General features: G+C 64.0%; 1 protein-coding gene across 3 annotated transcripts in view; it reads right to left on the bottom strand.

Annotated features, from left to right (window-relative positions):
* Nucleotides 1–19,312, bottom strand: part of TP73 (tumor protein p73) — a 70,834-nt gene that overhangs the window by 10,382 nt on the left and 41,140 nt on the right. For all 3 annotated transcript variants that reach the window (XM_057750616.1, XM_057750623.1, XM_057750631.1), the window contains exon 4: nucleotides 12,275–12,517. In XM_057750616.1, coding sequence (XP_057606599.1) covers nucleotides 12,275–12,517 — 243 coding nt within the window. The remainder of the gene's footprint in view (nucleotides 1–12,274; nucleotides 12,518–19,312) is intronic.

Genomic DNA, 19,312 nt, shown 5'->3' with positions numbered 1-19,312 from the left:
GCTCTGAGTGTCCCATGCAGCCAGGTGGAGACACGTTCCACCTGGATCTCACTGGTTGGAGAAGTAGGTACCATTAGGTCCATTTTACAGATGAGGACAGTAAAGGCCAGGATAGTGAGGAGCTGCTGGAAAGCAGGGCTGGGAGCCAGGTCCAAAGCGTTAAGCCTGTGAACCCTAGTGGTCTGAAGGGGGGAGGGTAGAGCATCACGTCTCAGGGTTTAAAAGCCTGGAGTTAGGTTTTCTGGCATTTGTGCAGAGGAAATATGCACAGGGTCTCCCTGGACCATCCTCTGAGGGGCCAGCCCTGCTGCTCCATTCTGGCCACTGCAGGTAGAGAGGCTTTGACCACAGAGCCCCAGGACCCCAGCCGAAGCCCCTGACCCAGGGAGGACTGGGTGACGCCTACGCCACCTGCAGGGACCTCCAGGGCCAGCGCCCAGGGGTCCAGGTGGCCCACCCCACTCAGGGGTCCAGGTGGCCCATCCAGGCCAGCTCTCATGCATTCAAAGTGACCCTCGATGGAAGGGTACCTTGGAAACAGGGGTGCCCACTGGTCTCCAAGCTGGCTGTCCTCCAATGACTGGCTCCTGGGGACCCATCCCTCAGCGAGGAACCTCGGGGTCTCAGCATCACAGGGTGCTTCCTGTCCCTGTGCCATGCCCCTGGGCCCCCCACAAGCCCCCAGGGACGCGCAGTTACCCCACCCACAGGGCCCTGGAGAGCCCCCCATCGCACACCACCATGGTCCTCAGGGAAACGGAGGCCGGAGGAGGGGCTGCTGCAGACTGGAGGACGAGCAGGGCTGAGCCCACCTTTGCCAAGGAAGCTGGGGCCTGACACCCTGATCTGGCCACCTGTGCTGCCTCTCTGGCCATCAAGGAACACAATGGACCCTCAGGGCCTCATACCCTCAGCACCCCCAAGTCCAGGAAAAGGGAGGTGGAGCTCACCCTGAGCCCAGAGGCAAGAGGTCCCCCTGCCCCAGCACCCTTGGCCCTGAGCAGTGCAAGCCGTCCTTCCTCTCATGAGCTGAAACCCAGGCAGAAATGCTGACCTGGGGTGGGGTCTGATGGGGCTCAGGGACAAGTGGGCTGGGGTCTCCCTAGGAGGGTCCTGGGGGATTGGGACCCTGCCCAACTCCCTCAGCAATGACTTCAGGACAAGCCCCCTTGGGCCCCTGTCATGGAAGGGAACTGGATGCCCACAGGGCTTCTCCCTTTCTGGTGCCCCGTCCACCTGTGCCTGCGACCCTACTCCAGCAGGAAGGGACATCCCCTATGGGGGCAGGTGGGCCCTCAGTGGGCTCAGGGGCCACACAGGGTGCGGGGCAGCCTGCTTCCTGGGGAGGTGACCGCTGACCTCCGGTGTCCCCATCAGTATAAACGCTGCCCCTTCACTCCTCAGAGCAGCGGTTTGGGAGATAAGCTGAGTGCCCTGTCCCGAGGGCTGTGCCCAGGGCAGCAGTAGCCCAGCCCAGAGCAAACACCAGGTGCCAGTGTAGCGCCCAGCCCGCTTGTCCACCCATGTACAAGGCTTCAGGACCCGTCCCCAACCTGAGACAAGTGTGTGGTTAGTCTCGGGAGGAAACTGCCTGGGGAGTGTCACAGAGGGGCTCCAGGAGGCTACCCAGGGTGGGGGTGGGAGGGCTTCCTGGAAGAGGAGGGCCCCACAGGGAATGGCGGGCCTCAGTTGGATTGCAGGGACCGGAACTCAAGCAGTGATGGAGGGATTCAGAGAGCCATCTGTTCAGCAAGCCTTTGTTGAGCACCCAGTGGTGGCCAGGCCCTTGGCTCATGAAGGAAAATGGGCAGAGAGCCCCTCAGCCCCCAGAAGAGTCTAGACATATCGGAGGCCCAGGCCTGACAGCCACGCAACCTCACCGGGGCCTCCTGCAGCCACTGGTGGACCCCAGAGGGTGTTTCTCCCCTGCAGGCATCGCCCCTGCCTGTGGAGGGTGCAGTGAAGGAGGTGGCGTGCAGAGGGGCTGGGAGGGGCGTGCAGAGGACCCTCAGAGAGCTGGCCTGGGCTGGGAGGTGGTGAGCAAGAGGAGACCGCCTCGGAGGTCTGGCCACTGGTCCCAGTTTTGGTTCTGGGTTTGACAGTTGGGATACCTTAAGCCACTGGAAAGACCTCCCCGCAGCTAGGTTGTGGGCCCTTGATGTGCTACAAACGGCACCCGTGAACCTGGCCTGCCGCGGGGGTGCCTGCACACGTTACAGCACATCAGCTTCTCCAGGGGAGGTGGCTCCTGGCCTCTGGCGTGAACAGGGCAGCTGGTCCAAGTCCAAGATTGTGGTTGGGGAGGGGTGGAGCCGAACGGGCCCCCAGGGACGTACAGGCCCTGCAGCCCCCTCTCCGGGGTCAGCCACCACAGGCTCTCATTTGTCCTCTGACCTCCTGCTCCCGCCCACGACCTGAGAGGGGTCTTTAGGCCCAACAAGCCCCAAAGACAGGGAGGGAGCCGGGCTCCAGGCGCAGCCTTGGGAGGTGCAAAGCCGCAGCCCCCAGCCCCCCCACCCCACCCCCAGGCTCCCCGAGCGCCACGTGGCTTCAGAGCCCCCGCCCCACCGCAGCCTTTCCCTCTGCCGCCCGCCCCCGCCCCACCGGCCACCTCCTCCGGAGTTGCGGACGCCCCGCCCCCGGGAGGAGCTGCGGGAGCTGTCCCTGGTACCGCTGGGCGGCGGCAGCCTGACCGTCCCTCCGAAAGCCGACTGGGCTGGGAGCGCACGGCTGTCTGGGGTGCCTCACCCGGGCCGGCGGCGAGCGGCGAGAGGACACTCCTCCCTCTGGCTCCCTGGCAAGGCCCCCACTGGCCTCGGGCTGGCCCACTCCCTACGGCGGTGTCCCCAGCGCCTGCCGCCCCTCACGCAGCCTTCGGGCACACACACCCGGCAGGCCCCCACCCCAGCAGGGGGTGGACCACGGATGCCTGGCCCGGCCTGCGTCAGACAGAGTCAGGGAGGGATGCCGGAGGTCTCCCCACCCCTGGGTAGCACCAGGTGGTGACACCTGTGGCCGCTGGGTTGCAGGGCAGGAGGGAAGCCTGGGAGGGGGAGGGGCAGGCCTGGATGGCCAAACCTGGGGGTGGGTGTAGGGTGGGACCTGGAGGGAATGAAGGCGCCCCCCCACCCCCTCCCCTAGTTCTTCCCCCTCCTCCCAGAGCTCCTGGGCCTCAGGCCGCCCTGGGCAGGCCGCAGGGGGGAGGAGGGCTCCTGGGTCGTCACCAATTCTATAAAAGAGGTCACGTGGAGACCGTCCTCTCTCCCTCCCTCCCGCCTCTGCTTCCCTAGAACCGCTAGATGATGTGTTTCAACAGATTCGGAGCCGATAAAACCTTATTTATCTTCAGCTGTTGACACGGAGCCGTCAGGACTTGCCTGTTCGGGGATGTGTGTGTTCCTTCGTGTTTGCAGGAAATGGTTTGCCCAAATGCTGGCATGTGCCCATCCTGCCCCCACCCGGCTCCTCTCCTCCGACCCACCCCACCCCCCAGTCCACGATGGGCCCGGCCTGGCTGGGAGCCTCGGGCCTGGCAGGGCTGGTGCGGGGGTGGTGGGGGAGAGGGCGGCGGGTGGCGGGCGCGGCGTGGTGGCTGTTAATTTCCTCGCGCCCGCTCCCCGGCAGCTGGGTGCCCGGCACGGGCAGGTTTGGGCAGGAGGAGAGTGGAGATGTGATAATAACTTGTCTGTCATTTTCCAGGGACGTGTAGCGTCTTGCAAACCGCAAATACCGTTAACCAGCTTGGGTGAATCTGTTACAACAGATTCTGGAAGACGGGGCCTGCAGTGGGGGCTTTATTTTTTTAAATGATTTTTTTATAAACCTCTTTTATCTGCTTACTGTGCGTGCGTGCGTACGTCCACGTGCAGGAGCTCACACCCACATTTCTCTCCTCTCTTGGGTTGTGGACCCTTGGGGGACCTACCCAAGCCCACAGACCCGCACTCATCCTAGAAAAGCTCCCAGGGCAGATCCGCAGAGCGCTTGGCAAGAAGCTCCGTGGATTCCCAGGCCATTCCTGAAGCTCACAGGAGCCCCCCGGTTACAGCCCCCTCTCTCCATCCCGGTGAGGGGGCCTCCCGGGGAACACAAGCCACACAGACATGGCCACCCCCTCCGGGCCACCCCTCACCCTCACGGGCGCAGGCCCACCGCAGCACGCTCCTGGTTTCCCTCGGTGGAGAGCAGCCGGGGGCACGGGGGTCTCTGACAAATGTCAGGGAGGCGGCCGGCCTGGGGCGCCTGCTTCAGAGCCCCCAGGCTCGGAAGGCAGTGAGGGTCCACGCACGAGGAGACCCAGGGCCAGCGGCTCACCTCGGTGGCTAGAGGCTCTGGGGAGCCCCCGGACGCCCGCAGGGGTCAGAGCCTCAAGAGCTCCTGACAGGGGAGGGAGCAGGTGCATCTGCTGACACCCCCTCGCAGGCCGGACAGCCCAATGCACCCCCAGACCAGCCCACTCAAGGCTGCAGGCTGGCAGAGGACGCCTCCAGTGCTCGTGTCCTGGGCTGAGATCGGGGCGGGGCGGGCAGCAGCTGTGGGCTGAGCCGACCCAGGAGCGAGGGCACCAGGCCTGCTGTGCAGAGTGAAGGCCCAGCGTGGTCAGCGGGCCGGGAGCTGTGGGCCCACCCAAAGCCTGGCCAGGGGGTGAGGGGCCCTGGGGGGAAGGGGCGGGCCGGTGGGTCCGGAGAGGCTGAGAGCCCCAGGCTCTCAACGGGGCTCCCAGACCATCCGCAAGGCCACCGTTTACAGACGCCGCCTCTGCGCTGGGGCCAGGCACACGGGATCCCCTCCCTGAGGTCATGCATTCTCACCCCATTTTAGGGACCCAGAACTCTGCTTCCAAAAGCTGGAGTGGAGCAGCCTGGGACCCCTGAGCTCCATCTCCAGACCCCTTGTCACCACCAGGCTTGACTCGGGGCCCTGAAGGCTGCACAGCTCAAAGAGGCCGGTGGACAAGGCAAGGACACGGGGGCCAGATGCGACCCTTCGTCCCTGGGTGGGGCGCAAGCCTCTCAGGGGCAAGGGGACCACCGTGCGGGAGCCTGACCTGCCCCCACCCTGCTGGGGAGGCCCTCGACCATGGATGGAGAAGAAGACAGCTGCCTGGGGCAGTGGGTGGCTCCCAGGTGGGGGCGGCTGGCCTGGGTGCTCCAGCCCCCACTTTGCTGTCAAGATGCTGTGTGATGAGTCTCCGTCCCGACCCCCAAGGGCCTTGTTGACCCACTGCCCCGCCATGAACCGTGCAGGGGGTGGGGGGCTGGCACACGGCGGGGGCGGGGCCTATTGTTATCACTCTCTGCTCTGGGCCCAAGCCAGGCAGAGGGAGCTGTCCTCCCCTTGGCCTCAGTGACACCCTCACGGGCAGGGCCTCCCTCCATCTGGTCCTTGTTCAGTGACCCAGGCACCACATCTGGCCACCCCCCGGACCCTGAGGAGGGGGTGGGAGCAGGGCGTGTTCTGAGCCCTTGGGACGTGGCTGGGCTCGCAGGGAGCCCCAGAACCCCCGCCAGCAGCCACCCCGCCCACTCCCAGGGCACAAGCAGCATGGATCCCTGAAGCACCGGGCTCAGCCTCAGCCGGGTCCAAACGCGGTGCCTCTGCCCACAAACTTGGCTTTGCCAGGCCGAGAGCCTGTCTGTCCTGGCCTCGTGTGAAGGCCAGTGTCCCCGCCTGCAGTGGGCATCGCCGGCTGGTGTTATGGAGAGGACGCTTTGGCAAGAACCCAGCCAGCACGGCTGTGGGCTGGGCCTCGGAACTGCCCGCCACAGGGCGGCGTGGGGAGGCTGCCCGCCAGCCCAGCTCTGCCCGGCGCTGGGAGGGCCCCCTTGACGGCCGGGAGAAGGAGGCCCCCACGACGCTCACCCCACGTGTGGCCTTTTGAGCTGGCCTGGCCTTGTCAGCACGAGGACCGCCAGGGTCAGCGGGCACCTTCCGCTCCCAGGACAGTCCAGGAGCCTCTGCCTCTGGGCTACCATTCTGGGCACTGCCACTGCCCGGCGCGGGCAGTTCCTTCCCGCAGCACCCTGCAGCCTCCGGATGGCCTGGGGGGTCGGGGCTGGAGCTGGACCAGCTGCAGGAGGCTGCCGCGATGGAGGGAGGGGAGGCTGGGCTATGGCCGCAGCTGTAGCAGATGCTCCTGGTGGCCCCCCCAGAGGGCCGTCACGCCGGCCCCGGCGGGAGCCCTGAGGATGGGTCCTCCTGCCTCTGAGACCTTCCTGTCATGGCAACTGCAGGTAAGTTCAGGACCATAGGTAAAGCCATGGCCTCCAGCCAGGAAGCAGTGAGTGCGTCTCTTCACTAAGCAAAGTCCACTTCCGGCCAGCAGGAGAGGCGCCCCCGGGGCCTGCCTGCCCTGGACACGTGGGTGGTCACTTTTCAGCTTGTAGCACAGGTGGCTGCCATCAGCGTCTTCACTGGCACCGTCCGTATCCCGCACAGCATCTGGGGCGAGAGGCGCTGGCCCCGCACAGCACGTGGCGGCTCCTGTCACATCAGCCCCGCCTGGGTACATCCTCCTGGGGGGCCTGGAGGCACCAGCTGCCCCCTTGCCACACAAGGACCCACGGAGGAAGCGGGGGCTCGCCCCGGGCAGGCCTGCGATCCTAGGGGACCCTGCCTTCAGGCCTCTGCGTGGCTCCCCCAGCGGCCTCTGACTGTCCAAGTCACTGAATGCTGTGCACCTTTCATGGGAGCTTCCCTGCCCTAGAACGAGCTCTAGCACGCACAGCCCCGATCGTCGCCGGGGGAATTACAGGGCCTGGGATCCACGAACCTGAGCTTGGCTTCCAGGTTTGGGATCTGAGGAAACCCCAAAGCAGACTTCCCTGAAAACCAACCACAGGGACCCAGCTTTGCTTGGAAGCAAAGCTCCAACTCGCCCCTCCATGGCCAAGGTCTGGGGCACTCAGGACCCCCCCTGGCTGCAGCAGCGGTTCTAGGAGAAGCCGGGGCGGGACAGCCCCTTTGGCCCTCACTTTTCCAGCTAGAAAGGAGGCTAAGGGCGCCAGAGGGTGGGGCGGGGATGGGGGGCTTGGTTGAGGTGCAGGAAGAGGAGAGGCGGACGGGGCCCAGGCCCTCCCGGCCTGTAGCTATGTTTCCCTTTGAGCCTGGTCAGCCCCGGAGCGTTGTAATTATAAAGTGTTCTTTATGATAGAGGAGTACATATAGAGGAATTTTCATTGGTCAATAAAAAGTATGTGGCCTCTCTGCCCAGTGGCAGCTGTCACTCACTCAGTGACAAACAGTAGTCACAGGCTTGCTGGGGCCAAGGTGGCCCGGCCAGGGGCAGGCCTTGGGCCTCTGAGGGGTCAGCTCCCCTCACCACTGGGCCACTGGGTCCCGGGAGGTCCCTGGACCCAGCCCTTGGAGCTGGGAGGAGGCCGCTCCTTTGATGCGCCCCACAGAGCGGCACGGGCTGTGCCCCCACACGCTGTGTGACGAGAGCCAGGGGTCAGGCTGCCGGGGCTAAGACCCCCACTCTGCCCTCAGCTGATGGGTGACCTTGAGCAGGGACCTGCCCTCCCAAGCTTCAGTTTCCTTATCTGTAAGATGGGGAGAACACGAGAGCTCACAACACGTACCAGGGTGCTCGGGGCAGGGCCTGCCCACACGGGGGCCCTGCGAGGGCACCGTCAGTGCACGGACCAGACACCTCAGAACCCACGGAGCTGTGTCCAATTCGGAAGCAAGTCCCTGACAAGAGACGACGCGATAAAACCTCTATGGCATCGTGTCCCGCCCACAGCCCCACAGCTGTGGGATGGACTCCTGTCCCCAGGAGCTCCCCTCCTGCCCCCTACAAGAACCTCGCGGGTGGGATGTGGGGGCCGCCCCAGGAGCATCCCACAGAGACAGGGACTTGGGGCCCCTCTCGGGGGCCCCCAGGCCAAGTTCTGTGACCTCCGGGCATGGGGCTCCCTGGCTGCTTGAGGGGATGGGTTGTGAGCCGGGGCACGGACCCCCCCAGGACCAGCCGCAGGAAGCCCCACCCCACGCGTCCGCACAGGCCAGCGTGTGCTGCCGGTTCTCCCTGAGTGCGGCCGTTTCATCTCCACAGTGAACCCTGTTAGCCTCTTCCCTCAGCTTCAAATGCGTATAATTGCTTCTGGTGCCAGTAAAAGGTATTAATTCCACTTATGCATTCCATAAACTTTTAGGATAACGCAATTGATACCACGATCATGTTGGGACACCTCCGCTATTATTTTCCTGCTTGCAAACCTCCGAGGGGCTGGAAAGTGTTCTCCCGAATCCATTAGTGTTGACTCAGCCACCTTCTGCCCAGGAATCCCGCACAGAGCCTTTGTGTGTCCCAGGTCCCTCCCATGTTCCTGGGGGCCGGGAGGCCCCTCACACCGTGTGGCACAGCTCACCTCCAGGACGGTCGGATGCACACACATCCTGCTGGGTGTGGGGGCAGCTGCAGGTCACTCAGGGGGCTGTGTTCAGGTGGTCCGGAGGCCCCCCCAGGGACAGGCTGCGCCTTCACACCCGTGCATACCCGCACGGTCTCGCCCCACGGTGGCCTGCCCCGTGGGCCGTCAGCCGTGCCACCCGGCCTGCCCAAGGCGCCCACAGACGCCTGGCTGGGCCAGGGCTCCAACCACACCAAGCCCACCTGCTGACCTCGGATCCCCCTCCCCAAACCTCCAGAACATGAAGGACCGCCCCTTCCCTGGAGAGGCTCGGCCTGGGAGCAGGAAGAGGCAGGGCTGCGCTGGACAGCCTCCAGACACCCTCACATCGGGCTGCGCCTCCTCTCTGCTCCCCGGGACTCTTGTCACCAGCTGTCCCCACACGGCCAACCTGTGGGGGTCCCCAGGATGGGAGGGGCCGTCAGGGCGCAGAGGCCGACCCCGCCATGTCCCGGGGAGGGCGTGGACCAGGGACCCAGGCACCTGGCACTGCCATCCCTGGCCCGGCTCCACCCGCCCCCCAGCCCTAAGAACACCCGTGCCCAAGGCCTCCGGGCCTCGCTCACACCTGTGGTCTCTCACAGCAGCTGTCTCCCCCTGAAGCCCAGGTGGGCCCCAAAACCAGGACGCTTGGACGCAGGGTGTTACAGGACCTCCGTGGGCGCAGCGACCCCACCCGCCGGCCAAACTCTCACCTCACCCTGTCCCTGCTCCCGGCTCACAGTCTCAGGTCCCCCCTCTGCTGCTCCGTTACCTGCCGCCCACCTCCTCCTGGCCTCTGCGGGGGGGGGGGGGGGGGGGGTGTCAGGACCCTGGGCAGCGACCAGAGGGGCCTGCACGCGGGTGTGCACAAGCACGTGTGCGTGTCTGCGTGTGTCCCCGCGCGGGTACAGTGTCTGCGTGTGTGTACGGTGTATACACGTCTGCACACGTGTCCACGTTTGTACATGCAAGTCTGAGGGTGGCACGTCCGCATATGTGCACACGTGCCTGTGAGCTGAGGGCTCCAGGCCCCTCTGAGCCCGAAGAGCGCCGGCGTGAGAGCTGACGTCGAGGGACGCGGCTCAGGGCAGAGGGAGCACCCGGGGCCGGGGGGACTCCCGGGGGGCCTCGGCCAAGTAGAAGCCAAAGACCCCATTCACAGCTGCGGTCGCGTGGGGGCTGGTGAGGGTGTTTTTCCTGAGCAGGAAGAGGAGTGAAGGCAGCAGTCAATTTGGAACTGCACTTGAGAAAAATACGAATTATCTATCCGTTACCAGCCGGCTGGCGCACACGGCAGAGCGCGGAGGCCCGGCCGGCAAGCCCGAGCGGCAAGTCTGGGCAGCGCCCGCACAGCCGGGCCCCCGGAGCTGCGGGCGGGCAGGCTGCCCGGTGGTCCCCGTCCTCACGGTGAGCCCGGGCAGGAGAGGGAGCTGCGGGGGTGGGGTCTGCTCCCAGGGCCGAGGTGCCAGAAATCTCATTATCCATGTGTGTCCCACCTCCAGCCCTGCACGGAGAAGGGCCGGGGAGGGGCTCTGTGCGTGCCAGCAGCACCGTCCTGCCCAGCTCAGCTCCGCGAGCCGTCGGTGGGGGGGGCGGGCAGGGAGGGAGGCATCACTGCTCTGGCGTCGGGGGGAAAGGGGGGCCGGAGCTTGGAGGCAGAGCCGCTGGGACGAGCGAGGCTCCCCCTGCCCCCTGGTGCAGCCGGCTGGGCTGCCTTGGCCCTGCACGGACCACACCACACGGCCACTTAGGGCCAGCACAACTGTGACCAAGCTACGAGCCCCTCCAGCCCCAAGGCCACACACCTGGCAGGGGGTGGTGGAGGCAACCAGCAGGGTGGCAGAGGGCAGCCGACAGAGGGACAGCACCTGTCCCTCCCTGAGGACCAGCTCAGACCATCCCAGGCACTCCAAGCCCCCCAGATGCGACAGAGACCCCGCCAGCATCCTCAAACAATGGAGAGGAAGGGACCCGGGATCCCCACACGCTGCTACCAGGACTCCTAGGGGACCAGCCACTCAGGCCCTGATGACACAATGTCATGAAGGAGGGACTGGGACCCTCCCTCTCAGAAGAGAGAGAAGGGGCTTAGGGAGCGAGTCAGACTTGGACTAGGAGCAGTAGTGAGCCTCCTGTCGCTAGAGGTGTGCAAGTGTAGGGATGCCTCGAGGGCCAGACCTCAAAGCAGGGGTGTGGGGAGCAGGACCCCACAGGCAGTAAAGAAGCCGAGCAGGTGCAGCGTTGTCCAGGCTGCGTGGCACCCCACCCCCACCTCCTTCATCCAAGGGAAAAATGAAGACACGCCGGCACTAAGCCCCGCGCCGCACAGGCACCATCCCCGTCCCGGTGAAGCCTCATCACCTCCGCCAATGGAGCGACGGAGTGAAAATTCCCAGACAAGGACGTCCCGGCACCGGCAGGACCAGGGGCCCCTCTCGGCCCCTGGAAGCCCTGGAGTCAGTGTGAGCCTTGACTCACCGATGGGTCAGAAGCAGGGAAAGCCCAAGCAAGAAGCAGAGGCAGCGGCAGGGGGCCGTCCCGGATGCCTGCGGCTCCACCCCGCCTCCGGCCCCCCAGGAGTGTGGGAAAACCACAGCCCGGCCGGCAGGGCAGCGGGAACAGTGCGAACCGGTTTTTAAAGCGGCGGACCTGGGTGTCACCAGCTCGGCGCTCCCGGGGCGGGGGCAGGGAGGGACAGGAACCAGCCACCTGCACGGACCCCTCTGCCCCAGGGTCCTCTTCCAGGGGCCGGGCGTGAGCACGGAGCTGCTGCTCCCGGAGGAGGTGACGTGGCCCCACGGCCGGGACCTGCCAGGGGTCCACAGGGCGCGCGCCAGCTCACTCTCCCCTCCTGGAGGGTCCTTGGGGCACCCCTTCCTGCCCAATGCCCTGTATGCCCTCTGCCCAGAGGCGAGCTGGCAGTGTATCCGGGGGTCTTGGCGTCCCGACAGCCTTTACTCTGCCGCAGCAGGGACGGCAGGCCGCACCTTCCTCCCCCAGCCCCGCCGCAGTGTGGACTGTGAGGTCCCGTGGCTGGGAACACAGCCGCGGGAGCCGGCCACGGGGTTCCCGTGCCAGCGCCCCCACTTACCCCCTGCGTAACGCTGGACGGCTACGTCCCGCCCCCTGCCTCGGCGTCCTGGCCTCTCAGATGGGACGGTAACATTCTGCCCTATGGGTTGCAGGCCGTTTCGAGGGTTAACATAACATCAAAGCGCTTAGGGCAATACCAATTCACAGCTCTCTGGAGTCGTGGGCGTGTGGGGTGTTATCAAGGTTGGCAAAATCTCGACCGGGATGTTCCCAAGGGTACGGTGGCAGGACCTGGGTCCGCAGCACGGCGGCTCCATCCCTGACGTCCTGTCTCACGGCCACGCTTGGAGATGACCACCCAGAGACAGCGTGAGCAAAGCCTAAAGCCGTCTACGACAGACGCTCCGGCCAGCCCTGCGCTGCCTGGAGGAGGCGGCCTCCGTGGACCCCGGGGCCAGCCTCGGAGGGCTCCAGGCGTCAGAGCTGCGAGCCTCCTGCCTGCTGGGACAGGAGTCAAGCCAGAGCCCCCACCTGAGCTCAGGGACGCTGGCCGGACAGTCCCGATGAGAACGGTCCGCCTCTGTCCTCGCCGGGGGTGGGGGGCACGTCCGTGCCCTCTGGGGCCCTGTGGGAGGCTGGTCCACTCTGGCCACATGTCCGAGGGGGTGGGCACGCCCAGACTGCCCAGCCCCGAGACCCGCCCCCTGCCCGATGCTCCTCCCGGCCAGGTGGGAACCCTGAGCAGACGTGGGTGCGCACGGCCATCCCTCGGTGTCCGGGATGCGGCCAGCCCCGCCCCACAGGTGCGCCCCACAGGCGACTGCCGGAGCGGGGACGCCACTCACCGTCCAGGTGGCCGACTTGGCTGTGCTCGACTGCTGGAAGGTCACCTCGAAGTGGTGGGGGCCGGGGTAGTCGGTGTTGGAGGGGATGACGGGCGCGGGCGACATGGTGTCGAAGGTGGAGCTGGGCTGCGCGTAGGGCGAGTGGGTGGGCACGCTGGCCGCGTGCTCCGGGGTGTAGGGGCTGGCCGAGGCCGCGCGGCCGCTCATCTGGTCCATGGTGCTGCTCAGCAAATTGAACTGGGACTGGCGGGAAGGGGAGGAGGGAAGGGGGAGACACACAGTCAGGCTGGAGAGTGGAAGTCTTCCCCTCCGGGAGGTGTCCTGTTACAGGAGCCTTAAAGGGCCAGCGGCTCAGTCATCCCAAATATTTCCTTGGGGCCCCCCCCACCCGACAGGTCACTACTTGTGTTGGGATAAACTGACATCTTCACCTCGCCCTCCCCTCTCCCGCAGCCTCCAGGTGCCAGGGTTCCCGGGGCTCCACGGAGCACACCTGGAGGGGAGCTGCCGGCAGCGGCGGGGGCGGGTCCCAGCCCCGTCGGACGCCCTTGCCGCCCGGTTCCTCCCCAGGGGCAGCACATCTGCCCCTCTCGCCGCCCCCCACCCCCCAGCACACCATCGTTACAGCGCAACGTGGGGAGACCCTGCCCCAGGGAGCGGGGCAGAGGGCGGCCCCAGCGTTCAGGGTGGACACACCCCAGGCTCCGGTGCAGGGTCTGCCTGAGAGGCGCTGGGGGACCAGTAGTTGGTGGCTCGGGGGCGGGGGGCTGAAGGGCAGTGGCTGAGCCAAGAGCCGCTCTCAAAGGGCCGCCCTCCGTCCACGTCTGAATGCCCCCGCCCCAGCTCCCCCCTGCTAGCAGCTCTGCCTGGTCCACACCCTCTGCCCATCCCAGGGCACTGGTGGCCCAGCCCCCTCCAGGGCCACACACAGAAGGAACAGGAACTCCCAGCCTCGCGGGGTGGGCGTGTCCCCTGGGTCACCCTCTGTGGGGTCCCGACCCCCAGCCTCCGCGGGAGCTTCAGGGAGGCCCCGGGAGAGAGGAGGGGCGGGCACTGGCCCACGCTTCAGTGCCTGGAAGCGAGGGCTGCCAGGGAAGACCCTCGTTCCAATCGGGAGGCTTCTAGCAGGAGGTGGTTCTCAGGGTGACACAGTAACCACACGGGCCAGAGCGGCTTTAACCGCAAACCCTCGACAGCTCCTTGTCTGTGCCAGCCGGGCCTGAGGAGCTGTTTACCCTCACGGCCTGAGGTGGGCGCTGACGTCCCCGATTCGCAGACGAGGAGGCCGAGGCGAGAGTGGGGGTGGTACCCCGGGGTCCGTGAACTGGGGGGACTCGCATTCCGGCGGGCAGAGGGGCTGGAGTCCCCCTCCTGGGTTGGGGGGGGGGCGCAGGCAGACCAGACAGCGGGAGAGGGGCCCCTTTGCTCTGCACCACGCTTCAGGGAGGCGCGCACTCTGTGCCCTCCTCCAAACTGAAAACCGAAAGCGTGAGTTCCTGGGATGGCGGGGCGAGCCTGCGCTCAGCCCCCTCCTGCGCATCAGGAGGACAGGCTCCATAAGCCCAGCTCCCTCGGCATCCGTACCTCCGAGGCACACGTTCCCCGCGTCCGTGTCACCCCCGGGCCCCCTCCCAAGCTGGGGAGGGGAACCTCTCCTGAGGTCTGCCCAGCCTGGAGGAAGCGCAGCACAGGCGATGACCGAGGGGGAGGGAGGTGACGGGTGACGGATGACGGGGGCTCCCTGTTCCTCCCACCCCGCCGTGCCTCCCAGAGGCCAGGCAGGTGTTTTCCTCGATGCTCCAGCCCCGACAGCCAACTGCCACCCGGCGTGGATCAGCCGCCAAGCCCACCCCGTGCCCCCCGCCCCCGCCCCCGCCCCCGTCAGGGACAGCCAGACTGGGCGAGGCCGTCCGGGCACTGGCACGAGGCCCTGGACAGATCCCTTGGGGGGGCCTCAGGATTTTTTATTTGAACCTCCAGGGCCATTCCCCCCACCCTGTAACCTGTGGGATGGGGGACCCCTGCAGGACAGACCCCACTTCCCTGCCCCACGGAGGCCTCCTTCCCCGGTTGGCGGCCCCTCCAGCGCCCTCCTAAACCTCCTGTGCCTTCATCTGTAAGACGAAGGGGGCCCAGCACCCACTGCCCACCTTGCAGGTGGATAAACAAACTACAGAGTCCGTGCGACGGAATACGGTTCCTCCGCCATCGGGAAGAAACGAACGGCGGATGCTACAACTGGAGGAAATGCAAAAACACACCATGCAAAGGCGCCGACGTGAATGCTCACATACCATACGGTTCCTGTGGACATAAAAGTCCAGGGATGGCAGACCCACAGGGACAGATGCAGATGAGGGGCGGCCAGGGAGGGGAGGGGGCTGCGGGGTGACAGCTAAGGTGCAGGGTTCCCTTCTGAGGCCAGGAAAACGCTCTAAAATCGACTGTGGTGATAGGTTCACATATCTGTGAATTTTTTTAAATTGAAGTAGAGTTGATTGACAGTGCTGTGTTCATTTCTGCAGAGTGACTCAGTTATACACATGCATTCTTTTCTATTACGGTTCATCACAGGATATTGAATCGAGTTCCCTGTGCTCTACAGCAGGACCTTGTTGTTAACCCATTCTGTATACACTAGTTTGCATCTGCTAACCCCAAACTCCCAGAACATCCCTCCCCCACCCCCCACCGGAGCCTGTTTTGTGAATAAATTGAAAAATTACTGAACTGCATACTTTAAGTAGGTGAGTTGTGTGGTATGTAAATTGTAACTCAATAAAGCTATTGAAAACGAAACAACAGAGGGACCCAGAGGGTCCTCACCTCTCCTGGCCCAGGCTGTCGTGGGGGTGGAGGGAGTGACAGCCACCCCCTCCCGAGGGCCCAGTTGGGGGCCCCAAGTGCTCTTACATCCCCTTGCTACAAGGAGGGTACTGCTCTACGTCCCCCTGGTTTATGCCTCCCCACCAGACCTCGGACCCAACAAGGACAGACATTGTCCCATGGGGCATCAATGTACCCCAGCGTGGGCACAGGAAACATGGCCAGTGTGAAGTGAGCTGTGCTGTGGGTGCAAGGGCACCGATTCCAAGGACTTAGTGCCAATGAAAAGAATAGAATAAAATACCTCCTTACAATTTCATATTGATCACGTGCTGAAATGAGCATAGTTTGGGAAAAGAAAAATAATTATTGAATGATTTCCACTGTTTCTTTTCACTGTGTTTAATGTGGCTACAAGAAAATGCAACCTTACATATGTGGCTCACATCCCATTTCCACTGGACAGCAGGCGCTGGACGGGACTCTCAACCAGTGGCCAATGAGGGGCTCGCAGCTGTAATTACTGTTATTAATTATTAGCACATCCTTTGTGGGCATGGTGTGCTTCTCATTACAGAGTGGTTACTCAAGACGGCTGCTGAACGAGAGAGAGAGCAGACACAGGGATGGATGGGTGGATGGGTGGATGATGGACGGATGGATAGGTAAGTGGATAGTTGCATGGATGGGTGGATGAGTGGATAGTTGGATGGATGGATGGATGGATGGATGGATGGATGGATGGATAGATGGATGGATGATGGATGGATGGATGGATGGATAGGTGGATGGGTGGATGGATGAATGGATGGATGACTTGGTTGGATGGATGATGGATGGATGGGTGGGTGGATGGATCATGGATGGATGAGGATGGATGGATGGATGGATAGATGGATGGATGGATGGTGGATGGATGGGTGGATGATGGATGGATGGATGGGTGGATGGATGGATGATGGATGGGTGGATGATGGATGGATGGATGGGTGGATGATGGATGGATGATGGATGGGTGGATGATGGATGGATGGATGGGTGGATGATGGATGGATGATGGATGGGTGGATGATGGATGGATGATTTGGTTGGATGGATGATGGATGGATGATGGATGGGTGGATGATGGATGGATGATTTGGTTGGATGGATGATGGATGGATGGGTGGGTGGATGGACCATGGATGGATGAGGATGGATGGATGGATGGATGGATGGTGGATGGATGGGTGGATGGATGCATGGGTTGATGGATGGATGATGGATGGATGATGGATGGATGGGTGGATGGATGGATGATGGATGGATGGATGGATGGATGAGGGATGGATGGATGGATGGATGATGGGTGGATGATGGATGGATGAGTGGATAGTGGGATGGATGGATGAATGGGCAGCAGGATGCCCCCACCCACCACACGGATGCCCCGGAATGAGGACAGGATGTGAGCCTGCCCCTCCTACTTGCAGGAGGCTGAGAGCCTGGAGGGTCCTGGGGGAAGGGGTCCCAGCCTGCCCACCCAACCCCCAGAGGTCACCTTTCTCTTCTAGGTGATGAGGATGACCCCTCTGGAGGGTCTTCCTTTTCCCTCCACCGAGGGCAGCAGGGAGTTTTCCTTGTCCTGGCCTTGGACAGACGCGCCTGAGCTGGGACAGCCCAGCCAGGTTTCAGGTCTGTCCCCCGCCCCTACCCTTGGCTTCAGCCCCAACAGGAGGATGGCCCAGGCCAGAGGGGCAAAACAGCCCCTGCCTCCCAGTTCAGGAGAGCAGGAGGCAGCCCCACGGAGACGGTGTTCAGATTTTAACTTGTCCACATTCTTTGCAGATGTGAGGTGGGTGCCAGGGAATTAGTCATTGAAGCAGAAGGAGCAGGACTGATAGGATCTCCACGCCCAGCAGCCACAAAGCAGGCGGGAGCGGGGTTCCCAGCAGTCCGGCACTGCGCGGAGCGCTAATGAAACGTGGGACCCCCGAGTCCGTCGTGCAGCGAGGGCCCATGTGCCCGGCAGGCCCTCCTTTCCTCCTGCTCCAGCCGTCCCAGGTGTCAGGCTCAGGGACCTCCTGCGGCTTGGGGGCCTGGGAAGTCCCCCTCCTCCCTGGGAGCCTGACGACAACAGCCCTGTGCTGGGCGGATGCTGTCCAGGTGGAACGGGTGGGCCAGTTGGGGCTTCTCCTTCCCTCAGTCCTGCTTTCCCAGGGACACCCCTGCCACACCCCGGAGAGACGCAGAGGCGGTGGTCCTGCTGGTTTCCCCAGAGGCTTTGAGCACAGCGGGGAGTTCGCAGTTTAGGAAGTGTCGCATCCTTGCTCTGAAAGGCCTTTTCTTCCCTGCCCACAGGGAACTTCTCATTTCCTTCCCGCCCCCCTGCAGGGAGCTTTGCTGGGGGCCCACCATCCCCACACCCAGCTGCTAAATAGGGGAGTCTGGACCCTAGGGGAGGCCAGCATGGAGGCCCGTGTCGTGCCGAAGGCCCAAGGCGGCTGCACTGAAGCCAGCAGGGGTGGGGTGGGGGTGGGGATTCTCCAGAACCAGAGACCCCTGGAAGCGGAGATGAGATCCACTGGACAGCAGGGAGGAACTCGGGCAAAACCAGGACTTTTTTGGTTTGTTTTGCTTTCAGTAAGAACTCCCAAGAGAGTGGGCTGATCGGGACACGCCCGGCCCGGCCCGCAGCAGCCCACATGTGCCTGCATGCGCGTGCAGGGCTCCTGGCCCGACCCGAGAAGGCCGCGAGCGAGCAAGCGGGCGGGAGTCGGGAGCCAGCGGGTGGCCCTTCCTCCAGCTTCCCTGGAAGCGCCGGCCGGCCTCTGAGCCTCAGAAGCCCCACAGCCCGGTGGGCGGGGCCGGAGTGCTGGGAGGGGTAGGCCGACCTGGAGAGACACCCCTCTCAGGTCCTCAGTGCGACCGGCAGAGCAGAGGGTGCCCCAGGGGCCTCTCCCACCAGCACCAGGCAGCCCCTCCAAGACACTCCGTCCATTTGCTCCACAAACCTGTGTGCTGATGCTCTCTGTCAGCTTAGAGCAAGATGCTGGGCTGAGGGCGAGGGGGTCAGAGCTGCCCTCTGGGTGCGGGCAGTCTGCAAACCCACACCGTGCACCTGGGTTTATGTCCCAGCCTCCGCAGGGCAGCCAGGCCTGCTCCCGGGTCAGTGTCTCTCGGGCGGGAATCCAGGGTGGCCTAGTTTTGGTCCTTGTCAGGCAAGGGCACACCTTGGGGCCCTCCCCCGGCAATGGGGGGCGTGTGCACACGTGTGCTCACACACAGCGCCCAGCACACGCGTGGACACGGGGCAAGGGGCTTACACCTCAGGCTGTAGCCACCCATCCACAGAGGCAGGAGGCTGAAAAGGGAGGGGCCGAGGGGGCCCTGCTGCCTGGAAGGACACCCCCCACCCTTGGCTTCAGCCAAAGACTCTGGAGTCCCCGGGAAAAGAGGATGCTTCAGGAGGAGGGAAAGGAGGATGCTTCCCGGGGCGGCAGGGAGGGGTGGGGCTGCGGTGGGATCCCCTCCCAGCCCCCGCCCATCCCCACCCCCCTAGCTGCAGGGGTCTCTTGTCCAGGCCCTGCAGATCTGCTGGGGGCCTTCGCAGGCACAGGTTAGCCCCAGACTGGATGCTCAGAAACTCTGGATCCTGGAACTCACAAGTAGACCCCCAAAATCACATAGGCCGCCTGTGCCCACACCTGCTCTGGGTGCACGTTGGGGCCAAAGACAGCTTCAGCCCCTGAGCCCTTCCAGGAGACCCTCGTGGGAGTGGCCAGCGTCCCTGCCAGCGCCCAGGGGCCAGGCCACCTCCCCGTGAGGGCAGGGAAGCATCTTCCCGGCATCCTCCTCTGCGATCGCCTGCCGTCCTAACCACCTCTTCCAGGAGCAGGGCCCTTCCTGCTCCACCGGGTGCATCCTTTCATTGTGAGCTCGATTTTGCAGGTTTATAAATATCCCATTTTATGTGTTTATCTATTTAGAATTTGTAAGCCACCTCAAATGATTTTGGGGGATGTACCTGGGAAGTAAACTGTCCTTCGCAGTCTGTGTCCCCATTCCCTCCTGATCTCTCGCCTCCCTGCACCCGTGACCACCTTCGGCAAGGCTCCAGGATGCTGAGGTCAGACAGGGACAGTACAGACAGGCTGTGACCACGCAGTCAGGGACCCAGCACAGATGTACACAAGCACTGCTCTCCGGAGTAAAACTTGTTTTTTTTTTAAT

This window comes from Hippopotamus amphibius, chromosome 1, assembly GCF_030028045.1.
Source record: "Hippopotamus amphibius kiboko isolate mHipAmp2 chromosome 1, mHipAmp2.hap2, whole genome shotgun sequence".
Classification (NCBI taxonomy): Eukaryota; Metazoa; Chordata; class Mammalia; order Artiodactyla; family Hippopotamidae; genus Hippopotamus; species Hippopotamus amphibius.
Note: the sequence above shows the minus strand (reverse complement) of the source record. Positions and strands in the feature narration are given on the sequence as shown.